Consider the following 16961-nt stretch of genomic DNA (forward strand, 5'->3'; position numbering starts at 1 on the left):
CCTTGTGTTGTATTGTCTTGCCCAGTTTCTTGCCTTGCTGCCCATGTTCCTTCCTTTCCCCTCTGACACTCAGTCCCTGTGCTGCCTTGCTGTTATCCAGTCTTGCCCTGTCCTGCAAAGTCCTGTCGGCCACCTGAAGCTGGGAGCTCAACTCCTGGTGGAAAGTGGCCAGGTACAGGTGAAGCCTAACTGCTTGCTTGAGATTTGCTTAGCCTCCAGTGTGGGGTGGTTTTGCCTGCCACTGCCGCTCCTCGGCAGGGGCCCAAGGGCTCACAAACCCAGGTTCCTGCTGTGTATACTTGACAGTAACAAATAAATATTCTCTCATTTTATTTCTTAGGCTTCTGGCATCCGCATATAGACATTTCAAACTATGTTGGTTGTTCCTATTTACATCTTGCTCAGCAGTTGGCAGTGTTAATTTGCAATCTTTTTTCTGCTTTTTCTTTATAGACACCTGCAGGCTCATTTTCGAAAGAGAAGGACGTCCATTTTTCAACATAAATTGGAACATGGACATCCATCTTGGTATAATCGAAACCCGATTTTGGATGTCTCTAGCTGCAGTCCATCACAAAGACATCCAAATTTCAAGGGGGCGTGTCAGAGGCATAAAGAAGGCAGGACTTGGACGTGCCTAACACTTGGACGTCTTTGACCCATAATCGAAAAAAGCAAGGATGTCCATGACGAACACTTGGATGTTTTCACCTGGATATGATTTTTTTAACGAATAAGGCACAAAAAGGTGCCCAAAATGACCAGATGACCATCGGAGGGAATCGGGGATGACCTCCCGTTACTCCCCCAGTAGTCACTAACCTCCTCCCACCCTCAAAAAACATGTTTCAAAATATTTTGTCAGATAAATGTCACAAAAATAACTAAGGTACTCAAGCAATGGTTCTTAAAGTAAGTACTTTTAGAGAGGAAAAGGCCTCGAGAAACCCCGTTACTATTAGAAAGTCTATAGGGAGTTGGACTTCCTCATCATCGGCCAAAAACCTCTAGATTTAAATTGGCTAAACAAGAACTCAACACTTAGCTCAATGTATAGCCGGTCTCTGTGTCTATGCTCTCTCTGCGTTCCTCTGATGACTCAGACCATGATCAACGACGCCCTGCGTTTCGAATCTGCATCTGCTTCAGGATCACTGGATAAGTCTATAAAAGAGCAGAACAAAATTAAGACCAAATATTTCGTGCCAGCCTCTTTGCCAGCCTCAGATGTCATACTCAGGTCCATGACAGCGCATGAAGGTCCCAGGAGCAGTTTTACTGGGTACTGCAGTGCACTTCAGACAGGCGGACCCAGGCTCATACCCCTCTTCCCGTTATGTATGTGGAGAAAACAGCGAGCTCTCCAAAATCCACCACAAATCCACTGTACTCACATATAGGTGTCCCCATTCACCTGTAAGGGCTATGGTAGTGGTGTACAGTTGTGGATAGTGGGTTTTGGGGGGCTCAGCACACAAGATTGTAAGCTCTTTGAGCAGGGACTGTCTTTCTTCTATGTTTGTGCAGCACTTTGTATGCCTTGTAGCGCTATAGAAATTCTAAATAGTAGTAGTAGTAGTAGTGCTATGTTCCTGGGAGTATTTTCTGAAGTCCACTGCAGTGCCCCCTAGGGTGCCTGGTTGGTGTCCTGGCATGTCAGGGGTCCAGTGCACTACAAATGCTGGCTCCTCCCATGTCTAAATGGCTTGCATTTGGACGTTTTTGACTTGGACGTCTTTGATTTTGAAAATCGTTAAAAGTCAAAGACGTCCAAATCAAAGGCCATCCAAATCTAGGGCTGTCCAAATTTAAGGACTTCCTTGGCTTTGGACGTCTCCGACAGTTTTTTCGAAACAAAAGATGGACGTCCATCTTGTTTTGAAAATACAGTTTTCTCTGCCCCTGGATTTGGATGTTTTACAAAGACTTAGAAATTACAACTTGGACGTTTCTTTTGAAAATGCCCCTCCTGGTCTACTATTGTCTCTATTGCAACCTCGCCATTGGGATACCCTATCTTCCCTGTTTTGGTGATATCTTTGAAAGATACCTTGTTCCGAACCATGATCTATCTCTTTTTTAAAGGTGGAACCCATTATTCCGGAATAGGCTCCCCCTTCCCCAGAATGTTGGCCAGTTCCTTACAAATCTAAACTCGTCCTCCCTGCACCATCGCCTCATCCACTCATTGAGACTTCAGAGCTCTGGCTGTCTTTTGGGCCCTGCGTGTGGAACAGGAAGCACTTCGGAAAATGGTACCTTAGAGATTCTGGATTTGAGCTTTCTACCTAGGAGCCTAAATTTGGCTTCTAGAACCTCTCTCTCATTGGTACACACATGTACCAATACAGCCGGCTCCTCCCCAGAAGTGTCTAAAATCCTATCTTGGTGACGCATGACTCTGCCACCTTCGCACCAGGCAGGCAAGTGACCAGGCAGTCGTCATGTCCACCAGCCACCCAGCTGTCTACATTCCTAATAATTGAATCACCAACTTCAACATCCATCCTAACCCTTCCCTTGTGGGCAGAAGCTCCTGGAGACACATTCTCAGTGTGCAAGAATATTGCATCCCCTGGTGGGCTGGTCCTGGCTACAGGATTACTTCCAGCTGCATCAGGGTGATGCTCTCCTTTTAGAAGACCTCCCTTCTCCAAGGCAGCACAGGGGCTGCTAGATTGGAGATGGAACTTCTCTACAGTGTCCCTTTAGGCCTCCTCTATGTGCTTGAGCCTAAAGAGAACGGACTCGTTCGCTAAGAGCTAGGATCTCATTGCATCAAGCACACGCATTTAACCTCTCACTAGCTGGGAGTTAATCATACATGTGGCACTCAACACAAAAGACTGGATAGTACCTCTCTCGCTGCTGGACTGCTTCCCACATCTTAGTATTATAGAGTTGTTTAATTAATACTTCTTAATGTACTAGGGATATCAGATGAATATAAAGAGCCTTAATATTATATGGTGTAATTAAAACTCTAATGACCATCTCTTCTTGATGTCCTTGGGAGGGGGGAACACTTCAGCCTCATGGGCTGAAAAAATAAGAGAGAGAATTTAGACTCAGATATAGGCGCAACCAGTAAAATCTTTATTGGTATGTCACTAAGCCAAAAATACAAAGTAATTGTTCTCTCTGGAGCAGGTTGTCAGACAGCAAAGCAATACGCAAACCCTGAATAACAAAGACTGCTCAGCTAACACTTCTTTCAGCTATCACATATATACCCCTTGTAAGTTTCATTTCTCCCAAATCATGTGATTTCTCCTAAACTAGAATCATTAGGTAGCCTGTGCCATATATGGATTGTTCTTGTATTATATTTGTCACGTTCCCAGGCTTTGGGCAACCAGGCGCGAACTCTGGAACAACGTGAGCCCTTGACCTACTGTCGTCGAACGGCAGCAGGAGGCAAAACCCTCCAAGCAAGACTGGGCAGGATTCAGGATGCACTTGGCTTGGCTAGAGTCAGATACTGGAACAAGCTTGTCTTGACTGGGCTGGAGCCAGATACTGGAACAGACTTGGCTTGGCTTCACTGGAACTGGATACTGGAACAAGCTTGTCTTGACTGGAGTGGACCCAAATACTGAAACGGACTTGCTTGGCTGCACTGGAACTGGATACTGGAACAAGCTTGGCTTGACTGGACTGGATCCCCCAGGAAGACCAATAATATCTAGTAGGGGATCGTTATTGGAACCACTTTTGATGTTTGTGGACTGTTTTTTACAACCCTTTGTGAAAAATGAAGTGTCTTATATAAAGGATACCACTCATTTCTTACAATTATTAGAAAGTTATAATAATAAGATGAGTGGAATGATTATGGCAACTCTTGATGTTTCCTCCCTTTATACGGTTATACCACAAGATGAAGCACTAGAAGTGATAGAAGTTTTTTTGAATGAGCGAGAACCCAGCAGAGTCCCTACATCCTTCATTTTAGCACTTGCAAAAGTGGCAATGAAGAAAATGTTTTTCTTATTTGATGATAAGTTGTTCCAGCAAGTGTCAGGAGTCGCGATGGGAGCGACCATGGCTCCGTCAAAAGCGAATTTATTCATGAGAGCCTTTGAGCAAAAGTTTGTATACACAGCAGATCTATATAGGTTTGTTGCTTTATGGGTCCGGTTCATAGATGATATTTTTCTACTATGGACCGGAGAGGAACATTTTTTATTACAGTTTGTATCAGTTCTGAATAGTTGCCATCCACGTATCAAATTCACACTACAGATGGATTCGAAGCAGATTTCATTTTTAGACGTATTAATCTCCAAGAGGGATGGCGTGATTGACACTACAGTTTTCCATAAATCTACAGATCGGAACACATTCTTAAATTTTTGAGCATCGGCGAATTTGTTCCGATGATAAGGAATTTAAAATACAATCAAAGAAGCTTGCAGAGAAATTAGCAGCACGAGGTTATCCAGATTATATATTATGGAAAGCATATAAGAGAGCGAGATGGAACAGCAGAGAATTACTATTAATTCCTAGACCAGCAGTGAAAGATGATTTGGAAGATTGTATGACATATGTCACACAATACAATGTGGATTCCCCTGAAGTAGTTAAGGTCTTGAGAAAACATTGGACTCTGATCAGTACCATACCACGTTTTAGTAAGACTAGGTTAAGTCTTGCATACAGTAGAAAATTAAATTTGAAAGAATATCTATGTCCAGTAGCCTTACCGAGTTTAACATTTGTAGCTAAAGCCCTAAATAACACGATGGGCCATCGCAAGTGTGGTGAATGTAATCTATGTTCCGTCATGGAAGAGACTTCCATTTTTGTGAATCCGTTCGATGGTAAAGAGTATAAATTGAAACAACAAACAAACTGCAAATCAAGTTTCGTAATTTATTGTCTGAGGTGTCCATGCAATAAAATATACGTGGGCCAGACATCTAGGATGTTAGCAACAACATAAAAGCACAATCCAAACAAATAGAATAGGTTTGCCATTAGCCAAACACTGTAATGAATTTCACCATTCTTTTGAACAGTTACGATGTGTAGTAATTCAGTCTATTCATCGGAACTGAAGAGGGGGTAATTACCAAAGAATATTGCTTCAACAAGAACAGAAATGGATGTTTAAACTTCATTCTTTGGATCCTATTGGTCTAAACCACAGAGTTGAGTGGAGTCACTTCTTCTAAACCTTCTGATTCGTTATTTGATCTCAGAGCGTCTGACGTCATAAAAGCTATATATCAGCTGCCGCCAGTCGGCAGTCAGTTGATAGAAGAGTGTGGAGAAGCAGTGCTGACCTTTCTTTCAGTATGTATGAGATTGTTTTTTGTTTTTAGATGCCCACAGTACAGTTGAGATTATTTGTTTTTTCCTCTCTCTTCAGAATGTGAAATCGAAGCCCTGAAGCAGCCGTGCGAAATGCTGGCCATCGTAGACAGTTCAATAGATTATGTAATACTCAATAACCCGCTGATCTGAGAGTACTCACTATAAAGATAAGTGGGTTATTGAGTATTACATAATCTATTGAACTGTCTATGAAGGTGGAGTACACTTATATACATTGTATCCATGAGCAATTTTGTTAATTAAATAACGTAAAGCAGGTTTTTTTGGCCAAGGATGAAAGTAGGGTTTTGATACCCGGCGTAGCTTCTGCAGATCAATTGAAGACCTAGAAGCTCTTTGAGGCCTTTTTTCCTGCTAATTTGAAGACAGCCTCCATTGGAGGAATTTCCTGTCATTTATCAGTAGGAGATCTTTTTGTCTGCATTGTATTTTTGATTGTCTGATCTGCATTCAAACCGAAATTAGTATTTAGTTGACTGGACTGGAACCAAATACCAGAACGGACGTGGCTGGGCTTCACTGGAACCACAGACTGGAGCAAGCTTGGCTTGACTGGAGTGGATTCAGGATACTCAGGCAGGGCAGACACAAGCAGGGTAGGGCTGAAGCTAGGGACCAACAGGGTAAAGACAGACAAGCAGGGACAGAACCAAAGCTGAAGGCTTGCAAGGCAGAGGCAAGCAGGAAAGGGACTGGAGCTAAACACTGCCAGGGTGAAGACAAACAAGCAGGGACAGAACCAAAGCTGAAGGCTTGCAAGGCAGAGGCAAGCAAGAAAGGGACAGGAGCTAAACTGTACCAGGGTAAAGATGGACAAGCAGGGACAGAACCAAAGCTAACCCACACAGACAAACAACAGAACTAAGGCTGAAGCTAAGGTAGAAGGGACTAGAACAAGCAAGGCAAAATAGGCTAGACATAAAGCACACAGACAGACAACAGAACTAAAGCCAAAGACAGAGGTGCACACAGGCACCACAATAAGAAGACAAGACACAGAAGTGCCCACAGATACACAGACAACAACAAGGCAACAAGGATCTAGGCAGAAGTGCTCACAAGCACACAAACTAACCTGGGGACCTTTGGCGTTGCAAAGGCCCTGAATGAAAGTGAACCGCTTCCTTATAACAGGACAGAGATAGGAAATACAGAGAACCCAAAGTGAGGCTTGAAACACAGAGGAAGTGGAGGAGTGGCCTAGTGGTTAGGGTGGTGGACTTTGGTCCTGGGGAACTGAGGGACTGAGTTTGATTCCTGGCCCAGGCAGCTCCTTGTGACTCTGTGCAAGTCACTTAACCCTCTGTTGCCTGCCGCATTCAGCCTGCCATGAGTGGGAAAAAGTGTGGGGTACAAATAAAAAAAAAAAACCTACAGGACAGAGACAGGAAATACACACTGAACACTGAAGTGAGGCTTGGAACACAAAGGAAGTAGAATCCCTACACTCAACACCAAAGTGAGGCTAGAAACACACAGGATAAACACAATCATACAGAAAAGAAGCCAGCTCATGAGCTGACCGGCAAAAAGGTGAGTCAAAAGAGGGGTCACGGCCACAGTCGTGACAATATCAGTCTCTCCTGATGTGTGTTCACATGAACACTCAGTGGCCATTGGCTAATTAGCTATGAGTTCTGTATGCAAACTAAAACAATTGCCTTATGTCCTCTCCCCCCAAGACTGAAACATTGTAGACATCTTAGGCTCACTGTATCCTCAGTCTCTCACCACGTCCCAAGGTTATATCCACCTCGTATGAAAGGCGTGTCATTCCTCGGTTCCTGAGAAAGAACTGTATGTTACAAAGACTGCAACTTATTAGGCCAACTTGTGAGAACCAAACAGAGCAATGCACAGGCTTTAGTAACAGGCCTAGCATAGGAAGGAATATGTTTATTTATTTATTTATTACATTTGTATCCCACATTTTCCCACCTCTTTGCAAGCTCAATGTGGCTTACAATATGTCATGAATAGTGGAAATATGTAAAAATTAGACATTTGGTATTACAGAAGGATCTTGGGTAACATGATAATGATAGAACATGATAGTAAAATAACAAGTTAACTTTGTAGGACAGTTCTGGGTACATATGTGGAAGTTCACATGTGTTGGTCGTTGTGGTATGTCTTGTCAAAGAGATGGGTCTTCAGAAGTTTGCAGAAGTTAGTTCATAGATCGTTTTTAAGTTGTGCGGTTACAGCATCTATGTGGTTAGCATGTGCTAAAAACGTTCACACAAGCCAAAAATTTCAATCCAAAAGATCTATCTGACACAATATATGTATTTTACAATATCACATATGCAGATGCACTGAGAGAGGAAAACACTTAAGCACTCACCATAAAGTGGAGAAAAAAGCCTCCGTCAAGCCATCCAGCCAACCAAAGTTATAAGGCATAGGCATGGCTCACCATCACAGGACTAAAAAAAAACAAAAAAACAAACTCCACTTAACCCAGGTGCTCAAATTATGTTCAAAACCTCTAGCAGAGCATTCAAAATGCATGTATATCTCACAGGAAATCAAAAATGTTGTTAGCATTTAAATGGCTTCTAAGTATTCTAGTCACATTATTATATTTCATTTATCTTCTCATCCACTTTAAAGTTTAACCAGCATGTCCACAATTAGAAATAACCAACAAGGAATCTCTGTTTCGCCGAAGCTACGTCAGGGGTAGCAATCCTGTGGCATGTCCACTGTATATGAAGCTCAAAAGGGTAACTGAAAAAAGACGCCACCAACATGTTTAAATAGAAAAGTACCACCTACCTTGTAGAGGGCAACCAATCCTCAATCAATGCCACTGCCATGACATCACTTAAGACTAAAAAACCCTGAATGTTCAATCCTTCGGGTTCCACAGAGTTAAAGAAAAAAATCCATTTCTGTTCTGATTTTTGCAAACGGCGACCAAAATCGCCTCTCCACTGAGAACGTTTCAGTTGTTCCAGCACAATAACTTGCAGCACATCAAACTGATGATTTTTTGACTCACAATGTAGAACCAGAGGAGCTTCCCATTTGCATAGTTTAAGACTGGAGCGATGTTCCATCAACCTCATCTTTAAACTCCTAGTAGTTTGTCCTATATATATATATATATATATATATATATATATATATATATATATATATATAGGACAAACTACTAGGAGTTTAAAGATGAGGTTGATATATATATATATATATATATATATATATATATATATATATATATATATATATATCAAATCACAAGGGCAACAAATCAAATAGATAACTCTTTTCCAACATGATATGACCAAGCAGTGACCACATTTCTTATGGCTACCAGTTGTTTTTTGTGTTTTTATTTTTTTATTTATTTTTTTAATTTATAGATTTTAAATTGTTTAACAAACAATACATACTTGTACAGAAAAGTTCAGTTAAATGAAACAAATATGATAAGGAAAAAGAAAACAAAAAATAAGGTAAAAATAAATAATGATTAACTTCACAAAAGTCCACAATATGGATCCAAGATACCTATAATATTTGGAGAAAATAAAATATCATAAGATAATACTAAAATACTAGATGTATTATAGATTTAGATTATTATTTATCCAGAGTTTACAAGATGTTAATATTTCTCAACTATTGTCTAGCTGTTATGAAAGTTTCCAATTGAGAAGGCTCATAATATACATATTTCTGTTACTGATAACCAATCAAGCATTTACAGGGATATTTAAGAAAAAAAGATGCCCCTAATTGAAGTACTTGTGATTTTAATTGAAGAAATTTTTGGTGTCTTTTTTTGAGTGTCTCTCGAAATATCTGGGTAAATACGAACTTTACATCCTTTAAATATCTTATCTTTGTTTCGAAAGAACAGTCTCAAAATCCAAATTTTATCTTGAGACAGAGCCACAGTCGCCACCAGAGTTGTTGTTGATATTTGTCTATATCTGATGATTCTAGAAGAGCTGTAACATCCAAAGCCTGGTTTTCCTGTATTTGTCGGTTCTCTTCACCCTTAATAGGGAGGTAATACACTTGAGAGAATGGGGGAATATTTTCTTCCCCAACCTCCAAAATCTGTTTGAGGTAAATCTTTAACTGTTTTTTGTACTGGGAAATTAATAAAACGTAAATTATTACTTTTTGAGTAGTTTTCAAATAATTCAGTTTTTCTTCTGAGATTCGTCAAATCTTTTAATATAGTGTTTTGTACTTGCTGAATATGTTGTATATCCTTTTCTTGGTTGAGAACCTTTTGATTTAAAGTTTTTGTTTCAGCTTCAATTTCTTTCAAATTCTTTTTAAAGGATTCTAATTCTTCTGAAACTTTTTTAACCTGGGGGCACATTACTTTAGCAAAGTCCGCTATTAATGACCAAAGATTATCTAAAGTTACTTCCTTAGATTTGTTTGAAAAAGCAGCAAGTTGGTTAGTCTGTGCCTCAAGTTGTTGAGAGGAATTTTCTGTTTCTCAGCTGGTAATCTGACATTCAGTCGACAACGCCATCTCTGCAGTTTCCCGCGAAGTTAGTACACTCCCCGACTCCCCAACAAGGTCTTGTAGTACCTCCCGTTCTGTATTCCTGGGTTCTTCCAGAGTTGAGAACGCCCCAATTGGGGAGCTGCTTCCTCATGGCTGTGGGGGAGGAACTCTTGTGTCGGAGCGTAAGGTGATTTCCAGCCCTAAGTTTTGCTCCGTGTCTCCAACTGCCCCGGTTGGAACAAGCGGGCTAGCTCCCAACTGTGCTAAATCTGGGGTCCGCCGAAGATATGGGAGGATAGTCTTGGATCGAACTGGTAAGTTCTACCGCTGGGGGGTAGTGGCTGCGGCCCGGCCTCTCCGTTTTGGCATCACTGTAGGAAATCAGTGCGGAACCACAAACATGTCTGAATCATTCAGTGGCCATCTTGGATCCTCTGTATTTATTTTTAAGGACCACACATCATTAGAGCTTAGCAGATCACCCAAATTGCTCCCCTTCTGATAAGAAAACAGAATCATTGCTCGTTCAAAGGCTGTATGTATTTTCAGCAGTTCAAAGTGTTTCCTAATCGTCTTGCTTAACCTGGTCATCTTCGCATTATATTTCATCACAAATGGTAAAATATCCTCTTGCTGTTGTACTGCTTTATACTGTAGCAATGCCTTTCTTGAATTAAAAAGGGCCCTTTTCACAGCATTTTCACCACATGCTTAGGATACCCATGCTGTAGAAGTTTATCACTCAATTCTCTAGCACATTCTTTAAATTCAGCAGCTGAAGAACAAATTCTTCGGTAATGAAGAAATTGTGCAAAAGGGATATTCTTTTTCATATGTGGAGGATGCATGCTTGAAAAACACAACATCAAATTCTTATCAGTTGGTTTAGAGAAAATTGTAGTAGAAAAATCATCCAATCGCTTCTCAATCAGCATGTCCAAAAAAGCGAGCTTCTGAGCATCACTAGAGATCTCAAATTTAATCTGCGAGTGACATCCATTTAAATAGCCAACAAATTGTTCCAGCATTTCTGCAGTGCCGTTCCAGATACAAAAAATGTCATATTGACAATATCTAGATGGATATACCCACTGCTCCTCAAATGCCACCATGAAAAGGTTAGCCACAGTAGGGGCAAATGTAGCCACCACAGCTATATACTTGTTTATAATACCTGCTGTCAAAGATAAAAAAAAAAGTTGGAACCCATGGCTACCTTACTCAATTGAACCAGAAAGTCTGAAGTCACAAAGTGAGGGTGGGGATGTTGTTCTGCTGCTTCCCAAATCACATCTAAAGCCTCATTTTGAGGTATGCTGGTATATAGAGAACATACATCAAAAGATACTAATATCCATTCAGATAAAAAATTCTTTCATTATTTGTAAAATTTGCAAAAAATAGGTTGTATCCTTCAAATATGATTTCACTGAGGCAAGACCAGGTTGTAAATGTTTATCAATGTATTTACAAGACTTTCCAAAAGGGAATCCCTAGCTGAAATGATAGGGCATCCAGGAGGGTGTTCTAGACTTTTATGACTCTTCAGCAATAAATAGAAAATGGGAACTTTGTTTATCAAAATTCAGAAATGTAAATTCCCGATCTGTTAAGAAGTCCTGAAGATTACCATCTCTAGTAATTTCCAATATTTTATCGGCTATCTGAGGAGAGAGGTCCATAGGGAGCTCCAAATAATTTGCCACATTACTCAGTTGTGAATTTGTTTCTAACATGCAGACTATAGTGTAGAACAAACGTCCACTGGACTCAAAGAGTTCACATCAGAAGTTTTATTCAAAAATATGCAATGGACACGAGATGAATCGTGTTTCGGCCGTGAGGGCGTGCCTCAGGAGTCCCTGTATAGTGTACAAGTTAAACTTTTCTGCGTTCTGTGTCATCTGAGAAGGATGTCCTTATGATGTAATGAATGCTGTTTGCAATAAAAAGTGCAGAGAAAACAGATATGGTTTCTTTCTGAATCAAGTGTAGAAATGGGCTAGCGACATAACCCAAAATCACAGAAAATACTTTCATGGACAACAAATGCGGTCCCAGTGAAGTATCAAACAGCATTCATTACATCTGATGTGAACTCTTTGAGTCCGTTGGATGTTTATTCTACACCATAGTTTGCTCTACACCAACCTTTGTGTCACCTTTACTGTGTTTGCCTATTTGAAAACTGCCCATTGTTTTTACTGATAAAAGTGCCTCCTGTAATTTATTTCAGTTTGTACGGTTGTCAAGACCTGTTTTGTTTTGACTCCAACTGCTCTTTGCTACCCTCCCCCTAGATGCAGCTGCTATAGGTGATCACTTAGTCCTGCTTAATGATTGGCCCGACCCTGGATGAATCAAGTCCTAGATGCCCAGTAATAACTATTTTTGACCAACAACCAAATCTAGAGGGTACATGAATTCTGGTTACTGACCCTTCAGCCTATATGCAATTGTGGCTGGCTAGGTGCCACATTTCTCTGCTCCCAAGGGCTGCTGTCATTGGGAGGGTCCCTAGGGAAAGAATCCTACTGTCAGGGGAATTGATCTAGCTAGAGGCCTTGTTGTCTCCTACCCTGGGACCTTTAATTTTTGGTACATAGCACTCATCTGGATTACTCTTGCAGGGTGATATGGAAGGTGAAATTTGATCTTACCTACTAATTTCCTTTCCTTGAGTCCTGCTAGACTACTACTCCAGGACCCACCCAAGCAGATGAAAGAATTTCCCTCTCTTAAGGGTCAGTCATCTTTTAGTCCTTCAGCTTCCTGTATTAATTCCAGTGAGGCAGTTCTAGACTGGATAGAGTTTGTGCATGCTTCAGTATGATGGCTGTTCAGTTTTGTGGCATGGAATTATGTACAGAGAAAACTTCCGGGGCAGGCTAAAGGCAGCTTTTACATCGCTGATGCTACCGGTGGGCTTGGAAAGCATGGAGGCCTGCAAAGTGGGGTAGGGGTGGAGAGAGCCGAGGTGGAAGAGCGATGTCAGCCAGACTGCAGGGAAAGGATACGGGGGAGTGGAGAGAGGAGGAAGATCACATGGCAGTGCCAGTCCGAAGGGGAACAAGGGGTGGAGAAAAGAGGGAGAGCAATGCCAGACCTCAGGGTAAGGGAAAAGGAGGGCGGAAAGAGGAGGAAAAGCAATGCCGGGACCGAAGGGGAAGCAGAGAGGCAGAGTGTGATGCCAGACCTCAGGGGAAGGGGAAAGAAGGGTGGAAAGAGGAGGGAGGGAAAGTGATAATAGACCACAGGGGAAGGAGAAAAGAAAAATATACAGGAGATACTGGAAAGCAGAAGATGGATGGGGATGGAGAGAGGGGGAAATGCTGGAATGTATCATGTAAAAAGGAGAGAGGGGGCACATGCTGGATGGAAGGGAAAAAAAGGGCAGGGAGTGTAGCTTTGGACAATGGGACAATGTCAAGTGGAAGTTTCAAAATTGCTACTTCCATGTGTAAATAACATTTCCATATGGAAGTAGCAATTTTGAAACTTCCACTTGACATTGTCCCATTCGGTGTTTTCATTGTGTATCTTTGTAAATTGGCTTCTCTTGGTGTAGATGCCAGCAAATATATGTGTACTCTATTGGTAGATATTTTCTAAAATACCTTTGGAACTGAGCATGTCCTGACCTAGACATCTCAATTCTGATCTCTGCATTCTAGGTAAAATGGGGCTTTTTGTGGTTTTGTGTAAAGACTCATGCTTTATCATATTTTGTTTTGATCTTTTAAGGATGGACCCATGGTTCCAGGAATACCACCTCAAGAAGCTAGCACTAGATTACAGATATTTCAGGTAACTAAATAATTTGTTTTAGAAAAGTTACATAATGATATTGTGACAAAACCCTGGGCTCAGCACTCAGACCTCTGGGCTGCTGCCAAACTCCCAGCATAGCAAGGTTTCATAACTCCAAGTCAAGGCCTCAAACTGATCCAGTTCTTCTCTTTATTTGGACCCAAAATATTTCCTACTTTAGGAAACAACATAAGAAGTCAAAACAAAAGGCATATTCCAATAAACAAAAGGTTAACAGTCCCCCATGACTCCAAACATTTCATGGAAAACCTTTCAAACGATACCTTCATAGGGTTCCCCTCTGGCCCCTCTGTTGCAGGCTGGGTTTCTCCCCACCTTTCCTTCAGGCTAGGCTTAGCAACACTCCTCACTTCCCACCTGCCTTTAGGAAATACTTGACTCTGGTCCAGCTTGGTTAGGTAGTCCATTTACTCCCTCCCAGCTGGCTAGGTCCTAGGGAGTTCCCTCCTCCCTTCCTTCTCTTTTCCTCCTCTTCTTTTCCTTCCTTCCTCTCTCTCCTCACCTTTTTGTAGAGCAGAATCGGTAGGTAGGGAACGGCTATGCATCAAGGAAAGGGAATGCAAATGAGATTCTCATTGCAGCTCACTTGCATTCTCTATTCCATCGCTAAACAGTCGGCCAATCGGCTGGTAGAGCATGTGCAGAGCAGCAAAGTGTTATGCTGGCTGCTCTGCGCATGCCAAATACGCCTCCTGTACCGCCCGAAGACGCTGCACTGCTCACCCCTTCCACGGCCTGCTGCAGGCTTCATCATTCAACCCCGCAATAATAAAAACTTCCTTTTTGGCCGTCTTTCACTCAGCTGAGAGACCTGGAAGTGTCTGAGCCAATCACAGCGCGTACGTCCATAATGGACGTACATGACGAGCACTTGGCCGTTCCCCCCCCCCCCCGATTATTTTTTTGTTGCATTTTATGAAGTTTTTCATCCCGCGCAGCCCCAATGACAGGTACAGATCTCTCGTTAGATTTTCCAGCGTTAAGGCAATCGGAAAAGGTTAGTGCATCTCATTACAATAGGGTTTCTACACAATTTGCTCATCTGCATTCCGTTTTCGTTAGCTGCTACCGTCATCGGAAAAGGGCCTTTAGTGCATGCCAGGATAATCTACTTGCTCGTTAATGGCTCGTTAAAGGCTCGTTAAGTTTAGTGCATCTGGCCCTAAGTTGCTTCTAGTACTCTACCCTTCTTCTCCCCCAGGGGATGACATCACCAGCACTCTTACTTTCTAAGGGGTATAGAGCTGGACTGCAATTCCCAGAAGACCTAGCCCCATTCCCTAGGCTCTAGCTACTGTGGAGTCAGGAAGCCTTTTTGCCTCTCCCCCACAGACATATAGCTTTTTCCTATTACACGAGCACTCCCTTGCTTCTCCCAGGAATGAATCCTTTGCAAAGCATTCTCTGAGGATCACCTGATTAGGTTTGGATATTAGCCTCTCTCCCTTCCCATGGAGAACACGAAGACCCCACACTCTGCTTTGGGCAATTTTTTTTTTTGTTACATTTGTACCCTGTGCTTTCCCACTCACGGCAGGCTCAATGCGGCTTACATGGGGCAATGGAGGGTTAAGTGACTTGCCCAGAGTCACAAGGAGCTGCCTGTGCCTGAAGTGGGAATCGAACTCAGTTCCTCAGTTCCCCAGGACTAAAGTCCACCACCCTAACCACTAGGCCACTCCTCCACCAATAGACATACAGCCCCAGAACTTTCCTTTCTTGGTCATTCTTTCCAGTTTAGAGCTTGTTTGCTGACTGTATCATTATGGCTCTCCTACTTAGTGCTGTGGTTTCCCTTACAAATTCTGAGGAAAACCACTACTACGTACTACTACTTAACATTTCTAGAGCGCTACTAGGGTTATGCAGCGCTGTACAAATTAACGAATAAGGACGGTCCCTGCTCAGAAGAGCTTACAATCTAAAGGACGAAATGTCAAGTTGGGGTAGATGAGATTTCCTGAGAAGAGATGTAGTGATTAGGTGCCGAAGGCGACATTGAAGAGGTGGGCTTTGAGCAATGATTTGAAGATGGGTAGGGAGGGGGCCCGGCATATGGGCTCAGGGAGTTTGTTCCAAGCATGGGGTGAGGTGAGGCAGAAAGGGTGAAGCCTAGAGTTGGCGGTGGTGGAGAAGGGTACTGAAAGGAGGGATTTGTCTTGAGAGCGGAGGTTACGGGTAGGGACGTAAGGGGAGATGAGGGTAGAGAGGTAAGGAGGGGCTTCAGATCGAGTGCATTTGTAGGTGAGTAGGAGAAGCTTGAACTGTATTCGGTATCTGATCAGAAGCCAGTGAAGTGACTTGAGGAGAGGGGTGATATGAGTATATCGGTTAAGGCGAAGATAAGACATGCGGCAGAGTTCTGAATGGACTGAAGGGGGGATAGATGGCTAAGTGGGAGGCCGGTGAGGAGTAGGTTGCAGTAGTCAAGGCGAGAGGTAATGAGAGAGTGGTTGAGAGTTCGGGTGGTGTGCTCGGAGTGGAAGGGGCGAATTTTGCTAATGTTATAGAGGAAGAAGCGACAGGTCTTGGCTATCTGCTGGATGTGCGCAGAGAAGGAGAGGGAGGAGTCGAAGATGACACCGAGGTTGCGGACAGATGAGACGGGTACGATGAGGGTGTTATCAACTGAGATAGAGAGTGAAGGGAGAGGAGAAGTGGGTTTGGGTGGGAAAACAATAAGTTTGCTGCCTGGATGTCCAACCGCCACCTGAAACTGAACATGGCCAAGACCAATGTCGGATAAGCAGGCCGATACCTTGGCCTGGGTTTCCGCAGTGATTTCTGGTGTGGAGAGATAAAGCTGGGTGTCGTCAGCATAAAAATGATAGGGCCCAAGGACAGATCCCTGAGGAACTCCAACAGAGAGCGGGATAGGGGAGGAGGACGAACCATGAGAGTGTACTCTGAAGGTATGATGGGAGAGATAAGAGGAGAACCAGGAGAGGACAGAGCCCTGGAACCCAAAGGAGGACAGTGTGTCAAGAAGTAGGTTGTGATTGACAGTGTCAAAAGCGACGGATAGGTCGAGGAGGATGAGGATGGAGTAGTGACCTTTGGATTTGGCGAGGAACAGGTCATTGCAGACCTTAGATAGTGCCGTTTCTGTTGAGTGTAGGGGGCGAAAGCCGGATTGAAGCGGATCGAGGATGGCATGAGTGGAGAGAAAATCAATGCAGTGGCTGTGAATGGCGTGTTCAAGTATCTTGGAGAGGAAGGGTAGGAGGGAAATGGGGCGGTAGTTGGAGGGACAGGTAGGGTCAAGTGATGGTTTTTTGAGGAGTGGTGTGACCACAGCATGCTTGAA

General features: G+C 42.7%; 1 protein-coding gene across 1 annotated transcript in view; it reads left to right on the forward strand.

Moving 5' to 3' along the window:
- Window positions 1-16961, forward strand: part of DNAH8 (dynein axonemal heavy chain 8) — a 1267128-nt gene that overhangs the window by 639263 nt on the left and 610904 nt on the right. The window contains 1 exon segment of the mRNA XM_030199255.1: window positions 13568-13630. Within this exon segment, the coding sequence (XP_030055115.1) occupies window positions 13568-13630 (63 nt within the window).

Source organism: Microcaecilia unicolor, chromosome 3, assembly GCF_901765095.1.
Source record: "Microcaecilia unicolor chromosome 3, aMicUni1.1, whole genome shotgun sequence".
Taxonomy (NCBI): domain Eukaryota; kingdom Metazoa; phylum Chordata; class Amphibia; order Gymnophiona; family Siphonopidae; genus Microcaecilia; species Microcaecilia unicolor.